At 37.4% G+C, this 26,114-nt stretch overlaps 5 protein-coding genes across 9 annotated transcripts; 2 read left to right on the forward strand and 3 right to left on the reverse strand.

Annotated features, from left to right (window-relative positions):
* The first annotated feature begins 405 nt into the window (after nucleotides 1-405).
* Nucleotides 406-12,625, forward strand: LOC149692297 (corticotropin-releasing hormone-binding protein). Of its 4 annotated transcripts, XM_089868010.1 has the most exons (10): nucleotides 406-541; nucleotides 606-656; nucleotides 736-3,764; nucleotides 7,689-7,794; nucleotides 9,553-9,710; nucleotides 9,807-10,017; nucleotides 10,083-10,255; nucleotides 11,253-11,361; nucleotides 11,894-12,057; nucleotides 12,211-12,625. In XM_089868010.1, the coding sequence occupies exons 3-9, from the start codon at nucleotides 3,690-3,692 to the stop codon at nucleotides 12,043-12,045; spliced, it is 984 nt and encodes a 327-aa protein (XP_089724136.1). In that variant the 5' UTR covers nucleotides 406-541; nucleotides 606-656; nucleotides 736-3,689; the 3' UTR covers nucleotides 12,046-12,057; nucleotides 12,211-12,625. The 4 variants fall into 4 exon arrangements, 3 of the variants coding, with proteins under 3 accessions (XP_089724136.1, XP_089724135.1, XP_089724137.1); XR_016382663.1 differs by lacking the exons at nucleotides 406-541; nucleotides 606-656 and having other exon boundaries at nucleotides 748-3,764; nucleotides 12,211-12,267; nucleotides 12,391-12,625; XM_089868009.1 differs by lacking the exons at nucleotides 406-541; nucleotides 606-656 and having other exon boundaries at nucleotides 748-3,237; nucleotides 3,306-3,764.
* Nucleotides 12,626-13,127: 502 nt separating this feature from the next.
* Rpn2 (Regulatory particle non-ATPase 2) lies at nucleotides 13,128-16,678 on the reverse strand. The gene is made up of 2 exons (XM_089867976.1): nucleotides 16,523-16,678; nucleotides 13,128-16,453 (listed from the first exon to the last, which is right to left on the reverse strand). The coding sequence occupies exon 2, from the start codon at nucleotides 16,440-16,442 to the stop codon at nucleotides 13,335-13,337; it is 3,108 nt and encodes a 1,035-aa protein (XP_089724102.1). The 5' UTR covers nucleotides 16,443-16,453; nucleotides 16,523-16,678; the 3' UTR covers nucleotides 13,128-13,334.
* On the forward strand, nucleotides 16,660-19,870 carry LOC149692299 (uncharacterized). Its single transcript, XM_089868017.1, has 4 exons — nucleotides 16,660-16,689; nucleotides 18,837-18,912; nucleotides 18,991-19,273; nucleotides 19,378-19,870. Exons 1-4 carry the CDS (start codon nucleotides 16,662-16,664, stop codon nucleotides 19,432-19,434), a joined length of 444 nt encoding a protein of 147 aa, XP_089724143.1. The 5' UTR covers nucleotides 16,660-16,661; the 3' UTR covers nucleotides 19,435-19,870.
* Chsy (Chondroitin sulfate synthase) lies at nucleotides 19,424-22,611 on the reverse strand. Its single transcript, XM_089867987.1, has 2 exons — nucleotides 21,594-22,611; nucleotides 19,424-21,511 (listed from the first exon to the last, which is right to left on the reverse strand). The coding sequence occupies exons 1-2, from the start codon at nucleotides 22,380-22,382 to the stop codon at nucleotides 19,991-19,993; spliced, it is 2,310 nt and encodes a 769-aa protein (XP_089724113.1). The 5' UTR covers nucleotides 22,383-22,611; the 3' UTR covers nucleotides 19,424-19,990.
* A 547-nt stretch (nucleotides 22,612-23,158) lies between these two features.
* LOC149692301 (AH receptor-interacting protein) lies at nucleotides 23,159-25,989 on the reverse strand. 2 transcript variants are annotated; one of them, XM_089868008.1, is made up of 6 exons: nucleotides 25,472-25,989; nucleotides 25,190-25,390; nucleotides 24,969-25,125; nucleotides 24,715-24,901; nucleotides 23,845-23,987; nucleotides 23,159-23,782 (listed from the first exon to the last, which is right to left on the reverse strand). In XM_089868008.1, exons 1-6 carry the CDS (start codon nucleotides 25,472-25,474, stop codon nucleotides 23,577-23,579), a joined length of 897 nt encoding a protein of 298 aa, XP_089724134.1. In that variant the 5' UTR covers nucleotides 25,475-25,989; the 3' UTR covers nucleotides 23,159-23,576. The 2 variants fall into 2 exon arrangements, with proteins under 2 accessions (XP_089724134.1, XP_089724133.1); XM_089868007.1 differs by having other exon boundaries at nucleotides 25,464-25,987.
* Nucleotides 25,990-26,114: the final 125 nt, after the last annotated feature.

A 26,114-nucleotide genomic window follows, 5' to 3' on the forward strand; every position in this document is an offset into this window, starting at 1 on the left:
TTGCGCAACGCGTATGGAACCTTTATAACAAAAAACAATGCAGGGGTATACATAGAGTCATCAACATCAATGCCACACAGAACCATATGGAATTGGGTAAATCCCTTCATTCACACCTGCGTTCCATTAAAGTCTAGGTGTAATTCACGTCCTAAATTAATTTTCGCAAATGTTTCTAAGAGTCGTATTAAGAATAACGATGATTAATTATATATCCTAACCTCATTAAGGGCATTAACAAATTGCGAATCTAGAGCTAAAACCAAAACCCAGCACCGAAATTCAAATAAAATTAACCAACCTTTTCTGACAAGCAGTACGCAACGAGTTATTATTTGTAGGAGAGGTAAATTTGAATCATACAAGTGTACCGTAAACTAAACACTTTTGATTTTATAGCCTATACGACTACACTGTCGTTCTAGATGCACTGTATAACAGAGAGGAAACGGAAATTCGAAAAACATATATGCTATAGAAAAACTGGTATTCCCAGGGTTATCGTACGTAACATGTCGTAACAGAAAGGGAAAGTTTCGAAGTAAAACGCAATACCCGTTATTGTATCGTCTGATGCCACTGAATTTATTATTATTACAATCAAGGGTATCATTTCAAAGTGCCATTTATTAAACATTCCTGAAACTCGAACAAAAGTTCGTAACCCAATTTGACAACAACTTTTCTTTTGAAATTTAAACCTTTTGAGAGATAACTATAGATTGCTATTGGCAGTGTGAAGTTTAAAATAAAGGGAAAGTGAAACAACCGGTAGGAACTACACACTTTGTCAACAAACCAATCTGACGGTCGGGAATTCCGGAATTAGTATTTAGTCAACAGCCCTGTTTGCGTGAGTGACGCGACTAAAAGGCATCTTTGATAAACAAAACCTCGAAATTAACACGAGGGTAAAATATTTGGCCACGTATATACGCGAAATATTTGGAGGTATCGGGAGACAGTGCCAGTGAAAATCTCGTCGTCTGCGAATGGTATTTTACTAAGCAGGTCCCCTTGTGTAGAAAAATTATCGCTACCATAAAAGCCCAACTGCCAGACGCTAACTACGTTCCTTCAAGCTCGCTATCTCGTTAATTTACAACTTATTGCTAAGTTGTTGGTCCTCTTCGCGGCTACGAATCATTCGGGGGTGCCCCGTTTCGGGGATGGCGCCTGCGTTGCACGCGACTGAGGACGCGCGGCCCCGAGTTGTCGTCGTCTTTTCCCGCGTACGGCGCCGTCTAGATTGATAAAGAGCGCGAAACCCCGCCGTTGGAATGGATACGCCAGTCGAATCTGTTGTGCCAGAACTTAATAGCCTTACTCTGCCCTGTGTCAAATCCTAACGCGATGACAGCGAGCCAAATATTCCGAGAAGGACCATAAAAATTACGAGCATCGTCTTGTCTTTCATTCCACAGATTTTTTCCCCCTCCCGAGAAGTGTTACGGGCCAGCTTGTATACTAGTTTATACACTAAACAAATAGCTACATAGTGGTTTGGGGATGTGTCAGTCTTCGCGAGAAGTTCATCAACAGAAGGTTACCAACACCAAAAACTAACATTTTGACTTTCCTTCATCGTCCTCTTCGTTTCTCTCGAAATCAAAACGTTTATTGTAATAATTTTTTTGGAGAAATCCTGTATTAATATTGATTTATTTCGATGTTAGTGGCTCCTGCTACACTGGTTGTTAAAAGAAATTCTAAATAATGCGAATGTTTGCAAATAAAACGTAAAATAATGATATGCAGTCGAAACATTCTGACGTTAAAAGTTTTAAAGTAACCTGGCAACTTTGTCAAATTCGCCAGCTATCATTTGTCGAAAGATAAAGATGGCATTGCCATAGCGCTATACTTAACCAATCAATATGCTCTCGCTTAGAATAACCTGTTTCTAAAGACATTTCCAGCTAACCACTTAATTAACTTCTGAATTAATACGATATATAACTAGCTAGAAGATTATCATATACGCAATCGTATTTTAAACCAAGTTTGTTGTGGTTGTCCCTAACAAACCCAAGTTAACGATTCTGGGTTTATTTCTTAATATAAAATATTTTATCATTTTTATTAAAGATGGATGTACTTTGATATTTTAAAATGCATGCATTTTATCAATAGCCTTGATACGAAAAGTGCTTCAAACCCCGAGGCAACACTACATTTTGGTCTCAAGTAGTTTGTAGATGCATTTAGGAACGCCTTTGTAAATTTACCAACAACTTAAAGGAAAGTGCCCTTGTTATATTCCTTGAAACCTCAACTTCATATAAGAAATATAACAAACAATATTCATATATGATCGAACCATAAGGTCAGGCACCTGTACAAAGAATCCAATTAATGCGTATAGGTGTGCAAGTTGATGAGATGCTTTCATATAACTTAATAAACTCTCCCTCTCGGTCGTACTTGTCCCGAACTAACCCGGTAATCCTATAGGTCCTTAATTAAGAGATTTACAACTTTCGTCCGCGGGTGTATATACCTGCCGCAAGATAATGATGTCAATTGATTTTTCCCGTGCACTTTGACCCGTACCTAAAGTAAGGCTGTGGTTAAGGAAATAAAGTCCAAAATCACGCAAGGCCTAATTTAGTTATAAGTTCTTCATTTCGGTAAAAAGAGACGGCCAAAAAGGTGAAAATTTCAGATGGTAAGTTTACGTCATGCCTACGCTTAGCCAATCGGTCGTCTTCCGTTATACTATCCTACCGTGCGCAAACTTATACGCCATTTTGAGGGAAAGAAGAGGAGCTAATTAAGAAGCATCCAATTCTCGTGAAATTTTGTTTAGGTTAACGATTTTCCAAGTATCAATAAACCTTTTCCCATACCAAGATTATCATTGACAATTCCTGATTTCTTGTGAGACCACGAAAACACAATAGATATTTTTCCCCGAATTTTGTAAAAACTAAATTCCTTGAAGAATGTCGTCCATAAAGTTGAGATTGACGTCAACCGGAACCATTAACGGATGATGACACTGTAGTTGACGAAAGGACATCTTAAAAGTCGGACAAACAAAATGAACAAGTATATTTTTCGAGCCGCAACCCATCATCGTAGGTATAGGTTTCGGTTTTCCATGAAAATTATATATTAAGAAGGAGGAAGAGACTCGATGTTGGTGGTTGGTGATGTGGGAGGACAAAAGTAAAGTGCATGGAAGGAATTCATCGCGGAAGAGTCAGGCCCCGAGATCGCCCCGAGAGAGAGTGAGTGAGTAGAGAGCTGGAGGCAAGACCTTATAAAACCAGGTGAAAGAGGGGACGTATCCTCATTTTAAGGCAATCCCTCGTCAAGGAAAGTTCGTGGAATATTCCCTGAAATTTCCGCTATTGGGTGATGGGGCTTATTTTAGCAATTTGTCAACGATAGATATCACCACCACTTTGCATTTATATTAAGAGAACATCCCCCCAACTCAACGGTATATTTTTCAAAACCTGCCAACGCCAACCAACTTTTGCTTCGAAGACACCTGAAGTTTCACGGGAAAAGGATTTCTTTTTCGTTGCTGCATCATCTGATTCGAACGATTGGTTTTAGAAAACCATCATTTAAATAACATTTCTTGCCTGATAATTTTAAGTTTTAATTATTGAAAATTAAACCCGGTTCGGTTTTGCGTCAATTGTTGAAAAAAACAGAACATCATTAAACTATTTACAATGAAATCGTTATTGGCGGCGTTCACCTTACTTTGTATTTGTATATCGTTAACGTCGTGTTCACCTGTTCTAAAGGTAATTGGTTTTTTTTTCCTTCTTTTATAATTATTATTTCTCTGCTGGAAATTTTGAAAACAATGTCATTCCCTTACATTTTTGATCAAAGAAAATTGGTTTTCATTAATTTCATCTTTCGAAATTAGAAATTGTAAGAATTATAGTTTTGGATGCGTTTTGCGCGTTATTCATTCGTAATGCTAGCGAACGAATCTGAGTTCTCCGATTCTATGGAGGAAGAATATAGAAGTCGAAAATCAAACAAGTGGTTAATTTCGGCTTACGAAATAATTTATTATCTCGTGATTTAAAATTAGCCTGAGTTATTCCAGTATTTTGGTGTTTAAATAGAGAAGGTAATTAAAAGAGGCGAATTTACGAGTGAATTACAAATAATTTAACTAGACCTCGTTAACATGATATTAAGTAAAATATATTTGGTATCTGACAATGTTTAACCCCAAATTTAATAACGCAACTGCAATTGCAAATAAAAAGAGGCATAAAGATGGCGTCGAAGCGGGTAATATTAGTGGGAACGTGCTATCACATAAGAAATCGTACTATATTGGAGTGTTTTAGTTCTTTTGGCACGTATCTCCAAACAGAAGCGACACTCAAACAAAGCCTAGTGTTTTTAAACGATAAAAGGCAAAGCAAATATTAATTCTATCGAACTCTTCCATTAATACCATTTAGAAATTATTTTTTCATTCTCCCTCACATAAGGGCAATTTCGAAATAGCAAAAAAAAAAAAAACAACAAGATAGTATGGATTAATAATTCAAACATAAGTAATGTAATACGCAATAAGTCTGTCACAGTGTCACTTTCCCCAATTGCCTAACGCTAAATCTCTTAAAGAAGTTCAATTTGTTGGCACGTTATTTTTACACGTTTTACTCATTAAAAAAAACCCAAGTAAATTAAAAGTCAGACTTATTGTTGCGATGTTTCTTACGATTAAAACTAAGAAATTCCCAAGACTTATCTTTCCTTTCAAAAGGACTTTTCTCGTCAAGATTATTAAACATTGGGATAATTTCTTCTTTCGCATTTCATATTTAATTTTTTTAAAGACTTAAGGATGATGATATCTTTAAGCTTAAAATCCTTAATTAACGAATGCAACCTTAATTAATTAGTTTTGGAATTAATTACGCTCTACCGTACTATTAAGTATATAAAATGAGGTCGTGTCAAGTTGTAAAGTGTCATCAGGTAACATAATTAAACACTTAAACAAGAAAAATGGAATAGAAAAACACAATGGTCAAGAAATATTGCCGGAGAGAGCGGTCATCTAAAAATGGCCAATAAATACGCCAAAATTGAATCGAAGGAATTATATTGGCCTAGAAAGTTCGCATTTTAGTCAACAAAAAGATAACGAGCGATTGTTGTTTTCTCTTAAATCAAATCTTTATTCCTGGAAATTTTGAAACTTCAGAAAAATGTAAAAACCCTTCTTTTTTTCTTCGTTCGCGTGATGAAAGCCATCATTTCTTACCCCTTTCCGAGAAAGAAATTTACTTCCCAATAATTTGATCCCCAATATGCTGAGTCGCTTTCTTATGTAAAGGGAAGAAAAACACCATTTACTTTATGGAGTCTATTCATTCTTCGCCTTAGTAAAATCCCGTATAAAAGAGCAACCAAAACAGATCTCTAACCAAAAAGAAAATGGCTAACCCGGACCGGCCATTATAAAATTTCTATAAAAGGTCCTTGAATCGAATATAATGCACTCCTATCAAAGTCTAACGAGAACTTCCGACAATCCTTTTGAAATTCGAAAAAAAAAAATAATAATAAAATGGTGTTTTTGATCCTAGAAAAATCCCAATAGCTTAACTTTTATTTGTGTGAAAATATGATCTTTATAGTAGAAGGTTCTTAAGTTTAGAAATGGCGCGATTTAGGCTTAGAAACAAAGGTTTTCCACGTGTTTTCCATCCACGCTTGAACATAATTCAAAACAAAATGGTTTCCGCACGAGCGTGCTAACTTCAATTTAGAAGCGCGTGCTAAGAGAATTAAAATGGTGGGAAAATTGCATAGGTCTCTTCTCAAATTACTTAACTCGTTTTTCGAGCTTCTTTCGACCATTTTAACTTGACCCATTCCATTACCACCCAACAATATATCTCTGTGTATTTTAACGTCTTTTTAGACCAATATGATTGGAGTTGTTTTTGCGTAGGAGGAAGTAATTGGAAATTGAGGGAAGTAGCTTGGCACAGAGTTAAGCCCAAAGTCGTGTTATTAGAGGACGTCTCATTTACGTTGGCTCTTCCTAGATTGGGAACGATACTTTCGGGCTAAGATCCGAGAGAGCTGAAGGTAAACAGCTAACGGAGAAATAACTTCTAGCCTAGCTATTAAGCTTAAGGGTGTAGGACTGTACGACGAGGTAGGAAGAGAGCAATCCGCCTATAGAATAGTCTTTGTTCGGTGACCAAACACGGAACGGACGGACGGACGCAAAAACAGCTTATGAGGGGAACGAAATGGCCATGCTGGACGCTAGAGAGTGGTCAACAGGAACAAAGCCTATATCATTTCGTAGCTAGGATCAGGATAATGTCAGGATATCTTGGTGTGTACAGTTTCGGAGAAAGATAGAGGCTGGAAACTTATGAGAGAGGGATTAAAGCGACCAAAACTTTATAAGACCTCGATTTTGGTTAAAATAACGTAAACTCCTATACAACAAACAAAACGTTTCAACCAAATTTCATGATCTTTCCACGCAGGTCGAAATGTATACTACGGCCTAATTTAGAACCAATGGTTTGGTTTTAAGTTTAATTGATTGAAATTTACTCCAATCTAAATCCAGGATTAAATTATATAGTTTCATTTTCCATTTACAATGAGCTTAACGACTTAATGGATTAATTTAAAATAGGTATCAAGATGTCTACGAAGGCAATTAGAGATGCACGATGGAACCCTTTTAAGTGCTCCCTATCTTTTTGATCAGTTTAATTAAGAAATTAAGTGCTAATTTAATTAATGGGTCATCCCTTAAACACTCCAATAATAACATGAAAATGGTGTCCCTTATAGGGCAAAATGCCATGGAACATTTTCATCCCCTTAATTTAGGACAGACTTATCAGAAACACCCTGTATCATGATCAGAGCATTCTTGATACCCGATTAGCCTCTAGCTCTCACTCTAGTTTCGTTTTGTCAAGAAAGAAAAAAACAAAGTTGTTGCTTTCTTTCTTTACTATAAATCTACTCGAATAAGCATCAAGAGGGAAAGGATTTGTCGCTCAACAGCTAGTTTCGACTATCCCCAAATAATGAGGTAAAAAAACAAGAAACAATGATCTTAGGAGTTATCCTCTTAAGGTATAAACAGAAGTTCAAAACCCGAACTTAAGAAATTCTGATATTTAGAAAATGACCAATTTGGTCGTGAAGAAAGTAAAACTTTCAAATCTCTGAGAGTTAAAAGAAAAACTTACAAAACAAAATTAAGACTTGCAAATGGACATAGAAAAAAGTTTGACCATAATGGTTTAAAAATAAAAATGAAAACTCGTTAACTTCATGTAACGTACTTCAAAATACACAGTTCTAGTTTCTCGAACAGATCTTTCTCGGGAGACTAAACGCTTTGTGACGCCAATGTTTACGATACGGAAAGAAATTTCGAATATTTGCGAAGAAGAAATATAAAACAGCAAAAATATATCCCGCGTAGTGTCAATAACAATACATATATTTTTTCAAAACCAATTTTACGAACAAATAAAAATAAAACAAAACAAAATATTCTGCACGTAGGTATAATATTTGGGAGTTCTTATATATGAATAAATAAATAAATACTGACTACAAATTCAAGGAAACACAATGCAGAGATTTGATGTAAAACTTTCTGATTTTGCAACCTTTTCGATACATATATATATATTTCATTTCAGGAGCAAATATCTCCTAAACTATCTCGAAGTTTATCAAGAACCAAACGACAATCAACCGAACCGACGCAGTTTGAAGTGTTTCAGATAGAACCTGACGAATCAGGACGTAAGTTTCAATGGCACTTTAATAACATAACATATGCCACGAGCGCTTCAAGTCAAGCGAAACTGAAATTGCATATTTTACAACTCTTCACTTGGTTTAACGTCAAACTGAAGTTAAGTTTACAACATTCATTTGACCCTTAATATCACTGCTTTGAAGATAATTGAAAGCCAACAGATTTGGAAAATTACATAAAATTATGACAGACCGAACTTCAGACAAATAATTTTAGATCGTGAAATTTATTCAAGTGTCTTTGGAATGGATTATTAGGGCAATCGCGTTATTGTTAAGATGTAAACATCATCCCACAATGAGTACACTTTACATACCCACTTAAACACGCGATACCTTGGTCGCCGCGGAGGAAGTGTATTGTATTCTATTAAAAGAATCTGAGCGCCGGAAGCGAATTCGCTTCATCTCGAATTATCGTATATATATAAGTGTCCCTCAATCTACAACCCATTGGCACGGGAAGTTAATCCCTGCTGAACAACATCATTAAATTACTTCATATATACACACCAACGTTCCCTGGCTTTCTTCCCAGCGAGAGGTACAGTTAAATCAATACCAAAACTACATCACCCCCGTGTCGAATTACCAAATTCAATTTTACTAAAGTTTCAAACTAAGTACTCCCGAAACACTAAGCCAAATGATATTATCTTGAATTAGTTTTCCCAAGTCTTAACGAATGCACGCTGACTTATTAAATCAATTTCAATTTAGTTCGTACATATTACTATTTAACCTTTGACCCTATATATATTCAGGGTTCAGTGGCTTGTGATTAGTATTTAATCCAAAGTTATACGCGAATGATTAGGTTGACTTGGTATTTTTTTCGTTGGCTCATTATAATCTAATGCAATTGCTAAGTAGGTATTTGCTGTAGTTTCTAATTACACGGTATGGGAGGAATAAATTTCCTGAAAACGTTTCCCCTTAATCAACCAAGGCTTAATTCTCCGTTTTTGTTCCGGGTGGTACCTTATGGGAACTGAGTATGTATAAAACTCCCTAAGGCAAATCCTTCAAAAGACAAATTAGAGAAAGTACGAAAAAACTCAAACAAAATTTTTTTCATAATCCCTTGTCGGCACTAACCAGAAGAAATTATTGGCGCACGGTACAAAATATGCGAATGCAAAGTGAGCAGGTACTCTAGTAAGCTGACGACGCGTAATTGAGTCATGATGGGGGTCAATAAGGGGATATAATACCCGCATCAACTACATCTCCAAGTATCATCACAGCAACGTAAATAATCCCTTTGCCGCTTCTTCTAAGCATTTTATGGTCTTAGTATAGGCCTAACATTTTTCCCGCGTTTTGACATTAGGCCCCAAAACGAGCTTACAGGGACAGTTACAAATTGGTTTATTGTGTTCGTGATGGAATAACAACAATCCAATTAAGCTTAAAAATAAAATCAATGATTGAATAATATAGATGGTAACAAACTTCAAAGCTAGCTTAAATTGGTTTATCGCGTTCGTGAAACCAATTAAATTTGAAGTATTAAAGCAATGAAGAATAAGTAACTTTAATGTTAGCTTAACTCGCGATGATGTAATAAAATGATACCCACTGACGTAGGGCGGTTAATTCACGACGTCACAACTGATTATAAATCCATGGATGCTCATAACAATTAACCTCGCAGTTTTCTCCACAGGGTTTCGTCTCATTAATTACAAATTGCTACTATACGCTACGGGTTAATTGATTTTAGATAATTATAATTTTCAGAATGCGTTTTCGTGAGATCGGAAGAAGGGGTGTACACCTATTCGTCAACCGGTGGCCAACAAATATGCGGTTTATACTTAATCACTCAACCAGGATTTTTTGTAGAATTTGAATTCGCCGACTTTGACATCGGTTGCAGTAAAGGGGGTCTACTAAGCGTAAGTTTACGTGTTGGATTTTAGTTAGATATTAAATTTTAGGGGAGAGAAGATGATCGTAAAATTTTAATGCCAAAAACCAAAATTGCTTTTCAGGTAATAGACGGTTGGGAACTTAACGGACAGTTCTTCCCAGGGGACCATGACCATCCTAAACCCAAATCTCATCGATTCACGGAATTTTGCGGCGCGTCTAAACCATGGAAGACACTCAGAATGTCTCAAAACGTGGGCCTCGTAGCCTTTAAAGTACCCTTAGAAGGAGAGGGTTTCACGGTTGCTGTTAGATTCAGGGAAAATCCAAAACGTAAATGTTCAAACTCAAAATCTTGGAAAAGCTAATTAGAAAGATATACTAATATTGTCTTTCAGCTTGCAATGTTATTCTTCAAGAACCACAGGGTGTTTATACATTGCGAAATTACGGACGTCGAAACAACTGCAGTGTTTCTATTATCTACCCCGAAAGCATTAAAATTTTGGCCACCAGTGTTGGAGTTCCCAGTTCCAGAAACTTTGAGATGGAAACTGGAATCTTGAGGAAGGTGAGCTATTGTTTAACATTTCATACACTTTGCAAGCAGACGATAAATTGTATTTAGGCTGTCAAAATGGCGGCCAGTGATACGCGAAAATGAAATTTTCAATAGGGTGCATGATAGCGACGTGCCACGACTACTTTACCGTTCCCATATTTTTTAAATTTTCCCGAGTAATTTAAGCAATATTTTCATAATAAGCAACGGTTATAATTACGATAAGGCATATTCCAGTATCTGGTTTCATTTGAACCCCAAAAATATATAAAACTTCTTACTTACATGAGTCGTGAGTTTAGCATTGCGAGGCTGCTTTTATTTCGCCACATTTGGTTTTGTTAGTTGGTGATCGATTTGCCATCATTACTGAAAAAAAGAAAAAATAATTAGGCGGCGATTGATTCTTAAATTTAAAGGAGATTAAATCCCTATAAAACTAGAGAGTAACTGTGATAATGAAATCTTTAAAGTGTCATTATTCTTAGTGTAAACTTCCACTAATAAGAATAAATTTTAACAACGTAGATTGAGGGAAAAGTTTTAGCCAGTGCTGCTATAGCTGCTAAAATATCCAGAGTTCTAATGTTTGCGTTTATAATTAAAACAAACGGCCTGTCTCTACAGTTTGACGCGAAAGTTTATCTTTCGAACGACTAGACGAAACGAAAATTTACCTACCTACCGACGAATAAATGAAGTAGGGAAGGTCCTTGTCATATTTTAATTGCTATTGCGAAATATAATATAGGACTTCAGCAATATCTAGTCGAGATCTTGCAGTCAAATTTTATTGGGACTTCTATTATAATTATCTTAACGTAGATGACTATCTCTTAATAATAGTGCAAACAAAGAAAACGCTAATTACCCCTAAGCCTTTGCGTCTGCTTAGGCCTAATTTAGCTCGATTTAAACAGACAACCTCCTTCCCCCCACCCCATATGATCTCTTAAAATATCGGGAATGGGCATTTCAATTACCATTCAATTATTAATTATTACAGTGCAAGAAACGAGGTTTAGAAGACTACTTGGAACTAAAAGGTGGCGATGGTTTAGACCCTGGCTTTATGAACCTGGTGGATGATATCTGTGGACTCGATTCAATACCAAGTAAAGATATTTTTAGGATTTCCTAAGCATGCTTTGCTCGAAATAAATAAAAAAATAGGCTTAAAGAGCTCATTTCAAAATTATTTATGAGGGTCTTATCTCTAGTACTTAAAAACTAACAAAATACTTACATAACAAACGAAAAGGTTACGCAAAGTTCTCCACACATTGTCAAGAGAAATTAGGCTTAATAATTGGCACACGTTTATTTTTGGGACGCCTTTTCCTCTCGTAAGTCTCGTTGTGCCCTCGTGAACTGAAGGTTGCAGCCGACCACCACAGCTAACTCGATCATGCGTGCAACTTGCGTGATCGAGTGGGCTGTTCTAGTACAATATAACACCCTTAGCCAATGACTGAGACGTAGGTCGGAATACGTCACGAAATACAAACTTCTGGGCGCGAAGAAAATAAAGGGTTCCTAACAATTTTTGAGCATTATATAATAATTATAAATTAACTAATAAGGTTAATTTATATGAAGTGAAGGGTTTTTGATGGTATTAAATTAAACCAAGTCTATTCTTAACAGGCGCGAGAAGTCTGGACATTTTTTGCGGAAACACCGCCGTCCGATTGGTTTCGAGTGGTCGTTTCGACAATTCAATTACTTTCAGTTTTGATCTCGTCTCTGATCTTTCAACACCCTCGTACATTTGCCCCAGTCTTCTGGAAGAGCTTTGATATCGCAAAACGGTAAGATCTTCTCGAGTTTTTAATTAGTTCAGGCTCCGATAACTGGACGTTTCCAAAAGTGAGCAGCAAAGCGTAGCCAAAGATATATATAGAAAGAGTACTTCGTAAGAGACTAACTCCTGTTTATACATTTTTTTTTCGCCCACCTTCTAGAACTTTTCTGAAGATAGTGACGAGAAGATAGCGGAAAAAGGCGTTAAAGATAAAAAGGTATAAAGATGGCAACTTAATTACCATGAGAAACTTAATTAAGAAACGAAAGAAGGCTTCGTTTTGAAACGTTACAACATTCCTTTTTTAATTTAACCTTTTTCATCCGACGCGAAATAAAAGAGTCTATAAAGCGTAATTAAATATTCTGGTGAAACTCGACGATCCTCATTTTGCTTAATCAAGAACAAGCGTTATTTTTTTGGAATGAAATGTTTGAAAAAATTGTTATATCTGCTGAAAAAACCGTCTTTTGACTTAATAACTATTAAATTTCGTATATATACACATAACTAAAACTACCTAAGATATTCGACTATCATGATTTCTTGTAGTTGTTCCAATACTTCATTAAACTTGAGAAGAAAAAAAATTGTGTTCCCGTCTATTTTTTGATTTTCCAGCATACCTCAGGAAAGGACTAATATATAAAACATCCTACGTTTATAATATATAAAAATAGCTTGTCCTTCTAGCTTCTATTAAAGTTTTAGCCTTAAGGCTAAAATATATTACATTTTGAAAACTTGGAACCTAATTTTATGGGTGGCAGAGTTTTATAATGCATGAAAAGGTTTCTATTTCCTGAGCTACTTAATTAACATAATAATATCATGCGGGGGTAAGTTTACACGTAATCTAGCGATGTTATTATTTCCTTGATTACTTTTCAACAACAAAGAGCTCATACCACAAAATATGAAGAGGACCCCCTTTTTAAGATGCGATGTAAACAGCAAAATATGTACAGTACGTTAAAGATATAGTATAGCTGTAGTTCTAAGGAATTGTAGGTGTATATGGAAGGTTCACGCCTGGAATCATCAGCCTCATTTCGTTTAGCGAACAACAAGAAATAATTTAAATACCAATTAAATTTATTGCGCCTTTTAGTACAAAAAAACAAGAAGAAAATCAGAAAAATAGTGATGTTATTGAAGGTTAGGTCTACCTCAAACCATTGAATTGTGGCAGTAACAACCATCGTATTATTTTAAAAATAATTTAAGAGAATGATCATTAATCAGAATTATTTTAGAATACAGGCGTCTTTAATGTTAGTTTCCTTAATCTTCAATGTATTCAAATGGCTCTGGTGGTTCTGGCTCATCTTCTTCAATTTTGGGGCCACCAGCAGCTACAGGCTCCACTAGACTTTCTGGCTCCTGTGATTTAGTGTCTCGAAGCAAGATAATGCCGCCAATGGTTACATCTTTTAAAGGTACGTATCGGGTACCATCTACCATCTGAATGACCTTTAACTGTTGTCTCATGACTCGAGTGGGATTTGACAAAATTTCGAAAGTGGGTTCTGGAGCCTCTTTTTTGATTTGATCAGCGTCTTTCTTGGTTTGCTCCCCATCTTTGGTGTCCTTGGCGTCTTTACCAGTATCTCCTGTAGAAGTGGAGGGTTCCGACGCTTTAGCACTCTCTGGCTTAGTTTCAGTTTCTTTTTTTGAAGATGCAGAAGGCTTGGCTTTGGATTCATCTTTCTTCTCTTCATCTACTTCCATCTTCTCTTCAGCATTCGCCTTTTCTTTTTTCTCAGTTTCCTTCTTTTTGGTGGCGCGGGCAGTTATGGAAAGAACCGCTGTGGTTACCTTCTCCCTTTCAGGTTCCTTCTTCTCCTCTAAGGCGGGCGGGTAGGCGTAAAGAGAAGGTCGGGCATTGGATCGAAACTCCATCTTGGGCATCTTCAATTCATGGTTTAGGCCGACCAAGCAAGTGGGCTTGAATGCCAAGCACAAGAAATGGGAGAGTGGGTACCAGTACCAAAACTGTGAAGCGACCAGCATTCCAACTACGGCTTCCATGTCAGTGTGACCTGTACGAGACTGAAGGCCAACTGTCACGTTACGACCACCAGCGTCAATGATTCCTTGGGCCAATATGGCTCCAAACTTGGCCATAACATCTTCGTGTTTGTCCGTGATGACTTTGGAGTATAGTTGACGAAATTCTTTGACTTTGGCTCCGCATGTGGTTTCGGTTTGTTGGACAAGAATAAGAGCAGAAGCAACCAAGGCACCTTGTCGGACAAAGTTAACAGGGTCTTTGGCCATTGGTTCCAGTAGAGCTAAAGCTTCTTTGTTTCCAGTTCCAGCACATGAAATTCCAAGAGCTGTGGCGGCTCCACAACGAACGTGTGGGTTGTAGGATTCGGACAACAGAGATACCACACTTGGGCATTGTTCTGGGGTCCTGAATAGAAGGAATCCAAGGGATTCTACCGCCGAACGCCTGACATCGTCATTGACGTCACTAACAGCAAAGTGCAAGAGTTTTCGAACCGCTTTGTTATTTCCAGTTCCACAGTAAGCCATGGCGATGGTGTGCATCCCAGATCTCCTTAACAATGGATCTTTATCTTTGCAGAGAGAGTTTATCAAAGTATCCGCTTCTTCTAACCGTCCATACATTGTTAGTGCAATTCCAATTGCCAATCCTCTAAGAATCTTTTCATGTTGAGTTTCTTGAGCATAGGCGACCATATCTTCAATTGCCGCTACTGATTTTGAACCAAGCATAACAAGACCCATGGCTATGCCAGCAGCTTCACCGGTCACAGCGTCATCTTGATAAAGAGTGAACTTGAGTTGTTCATAAACATCTTGTCTATGTGTTCCCATAGAAGCCAAACCAAGGCCCAAACATCCTCCATGACGTACAACTTCATTAGACGCTTCTTTCAGTTGAGTCAGGAGGTACTCGGTAATGGCGGCGCCATGATTGGCGTGAATTAGACCCAAGGCATAAAGTCCACCACCTTCAGTGTAACCACTGCCTGGACCAGAATCCTTGGGAAGGTAAGATGACATGATATTTAAGGCTTCCTTCTCGTGACCCTTGTGGATTACTCCCAAGCTAGCAGTTGCTGAGAACTTGGCCCAGTTAGTAGCCCTTGCCAACCAATCAAGATTATCTCTGAGAAATTGGTCAGAGGTTGTTCCACTATGCATGTATGAATTGGCAATGACTGTTGCAGTGTGACAAATACTATTCCTAGTGGCTTCCTTTGTTTGTTTTAAAATGAGCATGTCTGTATGGTTGTTTCTGATTAGGAATTGAAGATGTAAATCAATGGTGGTCTCTCCTCCCAGGATGGTTGCTAATTTTTCTATCCTCTCTTGTAACTGTTTATCTTTTTCGCTCAGACTTTCTTTCTTTGGTGAAACGAGTGTCGCGCTGGTGGTTGGTTTTTTATCAGATTCATCAGGAGCTTTGCCATCAACATCCATTTCTTCATCTTTATCATCTCCCTCTTTTTTAGCAGCAGCCTCTAAAGTCGCATCCGGTGCTACAGTAGGTGTTGATAGAAGAGGCGAGACTACCGTTTCCGGAACAGGAGCTGATGCCCTCAAAGCTTTGAGTACCCTTGAAAGGAATTGTTGGGTAGCACTTTCATAAAGGTCAAATCCAATCTGATAGGCCATTAAGGCGCTTTCTTGAGATACTTTGGACAGTTTTTCTAGAACTTCAGCCACTGACTTGGCATCATCCAAGAAAATCAGACACTGGCACATATTGACATAATCAGGGACCTCTAGATTTTTATACAGGCTGACCAGGGTTCTTAAAACATGGTTCCTGAAGTTTCTGTTTTGAATTAAAGACATGGTGACTTTGAAGCTGTAAGACAACATCCCATTGACGTCATCCGAATTTAGAATAGCGTTTTGAAAGACGTCCATCCTTCGTGTTTCCAGAGCAATACCAACAGCTTGTTTGTATTGCCCATCATCAAAACATCTTTGAAACATTCGATTTACGATGGCTTCTAGCCTTGGATCAATTGTAATAAACTCTTCCTCTTCACTTGTCTCGGCATTAGCTAGCCTCAGTTTGGTGTAATGATCGATACATTTAGAAATAATGGTTTCGACATACTCGGAAGATTGATTGACGTCAAAAAGGTCCCCAGCCCCAAGAGCATAGGCTAAAGCATCTTCGTAAGATCCCAAATGATAATATACTTTGGAAGCCACAAGCGCAGCCATTTTTCGTTGCGAAAATGTTTCATCTTCATAAAGTACCTCGATTTTTCCAATAGCTTCTGATATTTCAGCCCAAAATTCATCAACAATGGTGTTTAACTTCTTTAGGGCAAAAACGCGTAGCTCAGACTGGTTTTCTTCCAAAAAGGAGATAATACCAGCTGCTGACGTGATATTCATGGTGGATTTAACTACGGAGTAAGTAATAATTATAACAAAAGCAAATTTAAATTAAAATATATTTTAAATATAGAACTTACTGCGAATAGAATTTCAAATGACAACGCGTTTTTCGCAAATCACTATTAGAATCAGGCTATGAGCAGACAGCGCTACCAAAAAATGACAAGGCGGTTTTTTGAAGCGACCGGCAGCCACGTAGCGGGGGAACCTGACACCATGGAGCAATATTACGGGAGACCTAGCGGTAATTTTATTCACTCTTAATATCACTTTAATAGTATGGGAATTGGGAAACGGAACAAGCGGTCTACACGTGACTCACAGTCATTTCATGGATGAAGAATGCGCGTGAGGAAATTTGTTTTCACGCGATAGGATCGGCAACTCCCTATCTCGGGCGACAGAATATTCTGTATACACTCTGTTACAACGTCGGTTGTCAGCACGCGTAAAGCTAGGTCTCTATGTAATCTAGCCTTGCGCGTGCTGACAAGAGACGAAAAACTTCAGGATATTTTAAACTGATTTTAAATCCTGAAGATCCTGAAGTTTTTTGTCTCTTGTCAGCACGCGCAAGGCTAGATTACATAGAAACCTAGCTTTGCGCGTGCTGACAACCGATGTTGTAACAGAGTATATACAGAATAAGCTGTCGTTCGAGATAGGGAGTTGCCGATCCTATAGCGTGAAAACAAATTTCCGCACGCGCATTCTTCACCTATGGTCAGTGTGGGAAATAAGGATTTTTTTAAAACTGGACCTGTGGCCAGTAGAGCCTAGGTATTTTAATTAAAAAACTGGCCACGGTGCCACCTACCACTTTTAGCCTCAAAAATCAGGCTTTCGTAATTTATGGCCAAATTATTTATTCTGGACAATATTTGCTAGGGCGTAGGCTTAGTAGGTTAGATTTTATAGGTATGGGTATTTAAAAATATTGGAGTCTTAAATTAAGAACTTGTATCGTTAACTTCTTACGATTCTAGTATGCTTAATTAGTCATACGAAATAATTAGTCTTGACATTAATAACTAACTAGTTTATTGAGTGAACCGAGACGTGCTAACTACGCATCGCTACTGCTGTTGCATCATCTTGTGCAATCGTGTTGTTTACATTTATAGAGATGTCAGCGCCATCTCTTTAACTTTGGTCCTTTAGGAGTGACCGCGAAATACAATATGATAATGTTACATCTTTCCTTTTTTTTTTTTTTTCTTTTTTTTTTATTTTGAACAAGTTATGACCCACTGAAGGTGGTTAAAGATACTGATTAATAAACAACTATAATGATAAAAAAACTAAACAGAAAAAAAACAAAAGTTATTTCGATGTTTGAACTTGAACTAGAGATCAAGCCTGTGAGGGACCTTTCTGACCCGACTAGAACGGCGGACCGTAACAGGTGGACTGGACACCCGTGGCACTGTCGAGGGGGTAGTCGCTACTGGAACAGGAGTCGCAAAATGTGGACTAGCGTGAAACTGTTCGTTGGTGGGCGACGTCTCTGTTTTAACCACAGGTTTCACATCGTCCCCTGGGAGACCGGTTTCTTCGGTTCGTAGGATTTGATGTCTGTTACGCCTCAATATGGCGCCATCATCCAGTTGCAGTTTATAGGAACGGTGTGCGACCTGGTTAAGGACACGTCCTTTACGTACCCACGCCGTGTTATCCCCACTTCTGACACCATGTATCGTTAACTTCTTACGATTCTAGTATGCTTAATTAGTCATACGAAATAATTAGTCTTGACATTAATAACTAACTAGTTTATTGAGTGAACCGAGACGTGCTAACTACGCATCGCTACTGCTGTTGCATCATCTTGTGCAATCGTGTTGTTTACATTTATAGAGATGTCAGCGCCATCTCTTTAACTTTGGTCCTTTAGGAGTGACCGCGAAATACAATATGATAATGTTACAGAACTATAAGTCTTTATTGAGTAATGCTAAATTAAAAAATTCGGCCCGTAGGGAGGGAGTTGACACTCCATTGTTATCTTCACATAGACCAGACCCAAACAAGACTACCGAGAGATTATCTTCCCTTTAGCTAACTGCAAAAATCACTTCATCTAGAGATTCCACACTGTGTGTAGAGCGTAGACAGACATACGAAACCCACCCATAATCCCACTCCCACAATTCAGGGAAAACAAGCACACAGCGTAGAAGCAAAGACGAGACAAGTTTAGGGATTAACATAGTATTTATTTAATGAACCAAAATCTTGAGGGGGAAAAACTTTGAATTAATTAAGTGGCCACCAGGGCCAGTAGACCCCGAAGCGTTTAATTTTTAAACTGGCCCAGCTAATTTTTAAACTGGCTATTGGCCTGTGAAAGTGCCTTATTTCCCACACTGCCCATGGTCATTCTCTTAAAAGGTGTCTGCTCGATATTCTGTTATTTTTTTGACGTTTGTGTCTACTTCTCCACACAGAGAGGTTTATGCTGTAAATGGCGAGTGAAAATACAGTTATTTTAAATTTATATCACATAATAAGTTTCATGGAAGTATATTTATGGGTTTATTTTTAGGATAATGGAAAACTCTGACACTAGTAGTTCAAATGAAACATCAGAAAAGAAAGTATCTTCTGGTGGAAGAAGCAACAAAAGTGGTACTTCCACCTCGAAAAGCGACGGAAAACGGGAGAGAAACTCTTGCGATCAAGATGAAACTAGTCATAGCGATGGAAACGAAGTGCAGGTGGTACAATCATCCAAAAACGCCAATGTGGATCACTCTGCAAGATCAGCATTTGGAAGCCATTGCTTGAAAAACACAATTCTTGATGAAGTTCTCAGTGAAAAAAAGAAGGTAAGTACTTAGGATAATAAGTTTGTACATCGTGACCTATAATTGATTTAAAATGATGCCATCCACAATCATTTAAATAAATTGTAAATATTAACTATTTACAGGCACTACTTCATTCTCCAGAAGTTATGCAATTTTTAAGAGAAAAGCTTAACAAATAAAAAAAGCTTTATTGGAACAAAGTTAACTACCTAAAACAACTAAAAGGAACTTTTGTGAAATGTATCTCTACTTTTAACATTTGTATAGTAAAGCTTACTACACATTAACGCGTTTTGTAGGGGTGTAATTCATCCCCCCCCCGTCCGTAAGCCTTGGTTAGCGCGACCGGCTTACATTGGTGAAGGTGAGAGCGTGATCGAGTGGGCTATTACGTTCAGCATCAAAATCAAAACGGGCTAATGCGTAATAAGCTTGTGACAAGTGGTTTGAACGGTTTTAAGTAATTTTTCCATACTTAGAAGAAAAAAACATTTGAATTGTTAAACAAATAGATATAATCACTCCTATGATGCGTAAATTAGTAGTCTATACCAAAACACCAAACTTCTAAACTATAAATGGATTGAATGCAAAAGTATAAATGATAAAAAAATGCGTCTCTCGATCTCTAACTTGTTAAATTTGGCACATTTTCAAGCCTAAAACGAAATACCTTTTTTAGTTCTTCCATTTTTTTTGTCAAATATAATTAGGAAAGAAGCTCAAAAACTAAATTTATAAGTAGTCTTTATATTGCTTTAAAAGCTGCTCGGCTAAAAGCTCAACTGTACCCATACTGGAGGCTTTGCTTCCAAGGCACATTTCATATTGAGAAGGGTTAAGTTTAGGGTCACACGTTATGGGATGAAAGACGTGAATAAGACCCGGATCGGGGGCGCGAAAAACTTCAATTTCACTGGTGACTAGCTTGGAATATAAATCCACATCTTCTTTACCCCAACCTTGAATGGTTGTATCCATTCCTCCCACGGCTTGAAGATCATTGTTGTACAAACTAGCTATTCCAAAACCAAACTGTCTCCAATATCCAATATTTTCATCAATAACAAACGGGTCTGAAGGAGTTAAAGCCGCGTCACCGCGTTTCAAATAAGTAGGATCGTACTGACTAAATACAATAGGAAAATAACTCCTTTTACCCTTAATAGTGTTTTTTCTAACTCTACTCAAAACGCTATGATCAAAAACCATATCAACATCTATAAAAAATAACAAAGCATCAGCTGGGAATAGTTTAGCCCCAATTTCTAACGCTAAAGCTCTTGAAAAAGTACCACTGGCTTCTATTAGCTTTAAATCATACCCTAAATACCGAATTCTTAATGAATCAATGAGATCCTTGGCCTGCTTGGCAGATTCTTGGTTTTGATCGCTGTCAAGAAATAAAACGATGGCTAATTTGACCGATTCCCGCCTCATTAAACAAATATCCTCAAAATTTTTCATGAACCGTTTAAAAGTATCCATTCTCCCATACAAAGGAACTATGAAATGTATCTCTTTCTGACTAATCATTTTACGGTGTGAACCCCTTCCTCCTTTGTTACCAACGCCCGTGGCTACTGTAAAGTTATAAGATAAGGAACGTATTTCGAGGGATGTAAAAGACCTGCGCAAATACGCGTGTCTTCTAACAGGAACTGTCATCTTTTTACCCCGAAATTTCTTGTAAGTTAAAAGCATGTCTAGGATGAAATCGACACCCAACAATGGATTGACCCTATAGTAACCGTAATATATATCTTTAAACTCTATGACTCGACCCCTTTGTTTAGAAAACTTGTTTATAGTATCCATTACTTCCATAATGGTATCTTCCAAACCCATTTTGAACGAGTTTTGTAACCGTATTTTTGGATTTCTATTTTTGCAAGAGTAAAGACTCTTTGTGAAAAAATCCCAAGGCACTATTTCTTTTGTCGAATTTGGTCTAAAATTGTTTAGGTCTGGTTTCAGTCCTAATTTCGTTGTATCTGCCAATTCTTTGTAGGAACGTAACCAATCATCCGGATCTTCTTTCAAGTAGTTTGACGCCTGTAGTAGTTCTCTGTGTAGTTGAAGAGCTTTGTAACGAAGCTCTTGAGATTTCACTCCTTGAAAATAAACGTCTAAACGGTGCATGTTTAATGGTTGTTTAATTGGATGGAGTGTAATGGCTCGATGGATTTCTTTGGTTCTTAAATTTGATGACGTGGCAACTTCACCACTGAAGTTGTGATAAAAAATTGTTTGCATCTGAAAATAATGCGCGGTTTAGGGGTTGACCTTGAAATGACCCCCCCCCCCTGCGGCGCCCCGCCCCCACTGTTTTATTTACCTCGTAAGACCACGTGCAAGACGTTCCAGCAAACTTCCTGACACATCTTCCAACCTCAACATCTTCATGAGTGGTATAGAGATGTTTTAAACAGTACCGGATATGAGGTACCATCAACTTTAAAGTCTGACGACTGAAAATGATCCCTGGTCCTCCCATACAGAAATTCTCGCCAGGTTCTAAACTCAATTGCCCAAATTCTTCCTTATTTCCTACACCAGCTTGTCCGATAAATTGAGGTTTACTACTGTTGATGGACCTTAAAAATGGCTCCAACTTGTCCGTTCTGACATAGACATCATCATCAGCTCTCATAAACCATTCGTAATCGTCAATGAAATGATCATGAATATATTTCAACATGAGGAAGGATTTTTTCTGAGGCGGATACGAATCGTCAACCCCTTTTAAAGCTACCAATGGAAGGTTATTATTGCTTTGGGACGACTCGCTGGAGAAAAACATTAATTTCCCCGGTACAGTTGGTCCCCATGTTTCATGAATGGCTAAAGCTCTTGAATCCAGGTATTTTTGGGCCGTCATTACACCCACAAAGAGTAATTTGGATGGAATTTCTTTGGATGATGACGTGGTTGGAGTGTTGGTAGAGGACGTCACAGTTGTTCTAGTAACTGTGATCCTCTCAACATTCTCTTTAAAAGAACATAATGGGTCTCCACCTCGGAGGTACGTACTTTTCAAATAGGAAGCCAATAAAACACCAATAAAGAAGCCCAAGAGTACTTTCACCCATGATGTAACTTGCTGAACCCTTCTGACTGGTAACATGGTTGCCTTACGTTACGTGACAGTTCATTCAGTTTACTATTTAGCTTTTATAAGATAGTGGTATGACTTTGACTTCAATCCCACTCATTTTACTTATATTTTCAAGCCCTTTACTTTGTTTTTAACACTATAACCTGACGGTACATTTGTCATCATATTCTAATGTCTATGGTACGTGCCAATCACTCTCCAGTTCCTCAACTCCCACCCCACTCCCTCCCAAAGTTTTTACAAACTCTAAGCAGACGACAAGTTCAGTCTCGAGTCTCGAGATACGATCAAAGAGAATATAGGGGAGGAGTTGAAGCTCCCCCGCTCCACAAGGCTAAATTACATTGTTGCCCCTAAATTATACTAGTGGTACGAGGGAGTTTCCGGCTCAGTCGCGCCACCTACGATACCGTTAAATGTCTCAAACGGAAATGCCTCGGTACTGCGCATTGAAGATGCACGGTAGAAAAGAGCAACAAGATTTTCCCCTCTTTCCACTCCTCCCCTATATTCTCTTTGATACATGACGCCAGTTGGGACTTACCAGTACTACGTCATAAAATCGACCTTTAGCTTCAAAAGGTGGTCCGAAAAGAAGCTAAAATAGCTTCTACTCTACAAAAATGAATACCAAAGTGGCGACAGGGCGAGATATGTCCGAATTGCTGAGTCCCCATTGTTTAGCAAGTCCAGGGATAAAGAACCGATAGCTCACCCCCTTTGACTACATTAAGCTCTATGGGAAATATCACGGAGTGCCAACACTAAAATTTAAAAAGTCCCTGTTGTTTTAGAAGCATTATTATTCCTAATATCTTTATTATATATTTTTTTTTCAACGCCAAACAAATGGCGCGATGGTTTCAATTTATTTGGAAAATTGATAAGAAACACATTTAAAGTTGACATTGACCATAGCCCACTCGATCACGGGCACACATTTTCAACATCCAATCAGTCAGTCAACAACCATTTTGGCAGTGACAATCTTACCATTCCAAATCCAAATGAATCAGATTCCAGACTGTCTTGCTTGAATATATATATTATATGAACATCTCAAATTATGTGTTAATAAAATTAAAAATAAACATTTCAAGAGCGCCTATAGAATTATAAATCCTTTGTGGCAGCAGCTCATTGCCTTTGACAGGAATCATTACATTAGGTTCAAGAGTGGGAATGCCTCTGCCCAACTCTGTATTAGGAAAACATTTTTCCTTTCAATTTGTTTTTATCTTCCGCATCCTTTTGCTTTTGTAGGTTATAGAGAATATTTAGCTCTTTTAATACAGTTGCTTTGATAGCTGGTTCTAAGGATGCCGCCTTTTCCAAGTCCTCTTTGGCTTCTGTAGGATTCCAAGCTCCTATATGCGCCTTTCCTCTTCTAAATAAAGCTTTCACATTATCTATAATTCATCCAGATGGATTAATTAATTATTATTCCAGGGTTATTTTAACCACTTCTAACCAGGGTCCAGCTCTAAAACTGTTGTTGTATGTTGTATTACCGCGTAAAAATCTTCTTCTATTAATTTGCACTGAGCGTAATTTAATAGCAATGGAATTTTCATTTTCTCAAGGTTTAACCATTCTTCATCCCCTGGTTTCTCTCTGCAGGTCATAGATATTTAAAGGTTTATAATTATAAGCATAAGTTTATAAGATATCTTATAAACTTATGCTATAACCATAGCCCACTTGATCACGCTGGCTGCACGCGCTATAGAAGCCCGCTCAATCGACCCTAAAAATGAGAATAACATAGGTTCGGTCTAAAATTCAAACCCGTCTGGTTTTAACATGGGCGTCTATGGGAGGGGACCAGTTTTTTCATTGTTTTTGGCAATATTAGTGCATCTACTGGTTCAAATCCCTTGAATTTTTAATGAGACGTGTATTGAAAGGTTTGATATTATCTTGCAAAATTTAAAGCCTTCAGCTTTAATAGTTTTTTTTATAAAAAATAAAAACCATCACATAGTAGAGAATTTTGCCCCTTCAATTTCTCTACTATGTGATGGTTTTTATTTTTTATAAAAAAAACTATTAAAGCTGAAGGCTTTAAATTTTGCAAGATAATATCAAACCTTTCAATACACGTCTCATTAAAAATTCAAGAGATTTGAACCAGTAGATGCACTAATATTGTCAAAAACGTTGAAAAAACTGGTCCCCTCCCATAGACGCCCATGTTAAAACCAGACGGGTTTGAAAGTTTAGACCGAACCTATGTGACGCGCCGTATTCGCGAGTTAACATGTAAAAAAAATCGTTTGGACGGGCTTCTAAAGCGCGTGCAGCCAGCGTGCGTGATCAAGTGGGCTATGCTATAACTAACCTTAAAACTAATTGTTCTAGCCTTCCCAAAGCTTCTTCATATTTTGAAGCTGCCCCTTTATAGTTTTTTTCTTTGAAAAACTTATTTCCTTGATCCTTAAGTAAAGGAATTGAATCTAATTTCTCAGCTGGACCCATTGCCCATGATTCTTTTTCATATTCTCCCGGAGCTTTAACACTTATTACCTCTAAACAATATTTTAATAATTATACTTAACATTTCCAAAACTAAAACTAACTAAGGTTAAAAATTACCCATAGTAAACTCTAAATCTTTTGGATCTGTGACTAAACTTTCAGCGGCTGAAGGATTTTTCATGATATTCATTCCACAACATCTATGTTCCTTCTTAGCCGCGATACCGGCAAAAGCTTTGTAACTTTCAGAGACAAGGGGATAAGCTTCTACAAACTAACATTAACAAATTGTGAAGAATTTTCCATTGAAATTAACACAATTACTACAATTAACCTACACTCTTATCGACATTAAACCGAGCTACTTCTCCAACCCTCATAGTTTTAAGTAAAGTCTCCCAAACTGGCATTTTAAATTGTTTGCCTAATATTATTTCCATGGGTTTTCCAGTCTTGCGACTATCATCCAAGATGTCATGATTGTCATCCCCGATAGAATCGCAAGAATGGATTTGTTTTGTACAAAAATGGAACGTTATCTAATTAAAATTTATTAATTAATTTAATAATTATTATCGCGTTATTTTTGATTGTTTTTAATTTATAACTGACTTTGGTACCATTAGAATATTCTGGCAGTTCCCCACCAGCGTGAATTATGGATTTTTTAATACCATCTTTAACTAAGTTTATTTCTGACATTGGGGAATTTTAATTCGTTTAAATTTTATCAAAGATAGTTTAATTATAAACTAATTAAGATTGATTCACGATGTTTGAACAATAGAACATAGACAGGGATGCCAGATTGAAAACCTTCAACCCGCCAAAATGAAATTGGAAACAAGCCCAAAAAACCGCCAATCTATATTTCGAAAAGAAGCCCAAAAACTAACTAAGATCTAAACAATCCAGCCCAAAAACAAGCCAAAAATTGGTTTTTCTTTTAGAAATTTCAATGCATATTACATACTGACACCATTTTTAAAACCCAAAACAAAACGAAACCACTTTATTTAACGATAAATTGACGAATTATAAGCTACACAAATGGTTTGACAGTACCATTTGTCATTTTTTTGGGCATTTTAATGATCTTCGCCTATTGGCGGTATTTTAAGTACAGAAAGCCAAAGAAAAACCCCGACAAGCCCAATTTCCAGCCAACAGCCAACCCGTTTATTTCAATTTTCAAGCCAATATTTTTGAGAAGAAGCCCAATTGGCGGCTTTCCAGCCCAATATGGCATCCTTGAACATAGAG

This window comes from Phalangium opilio, unplaced genomic scaffold (genome assembly GCF_054372755.1).
Source record: "Phalangium opilio isolate 3A_F unplaced genomic scaffold, DU_Popi_V2 ptg000024l_1, whole genome shotgun sequence".
Classification (NCBI taxonomy): Eukaryota; Metazoa; Arthropoda; class Arachnida; order Opiliones; family Phalangiidae; genus Phalangium; species Phalangium opilio.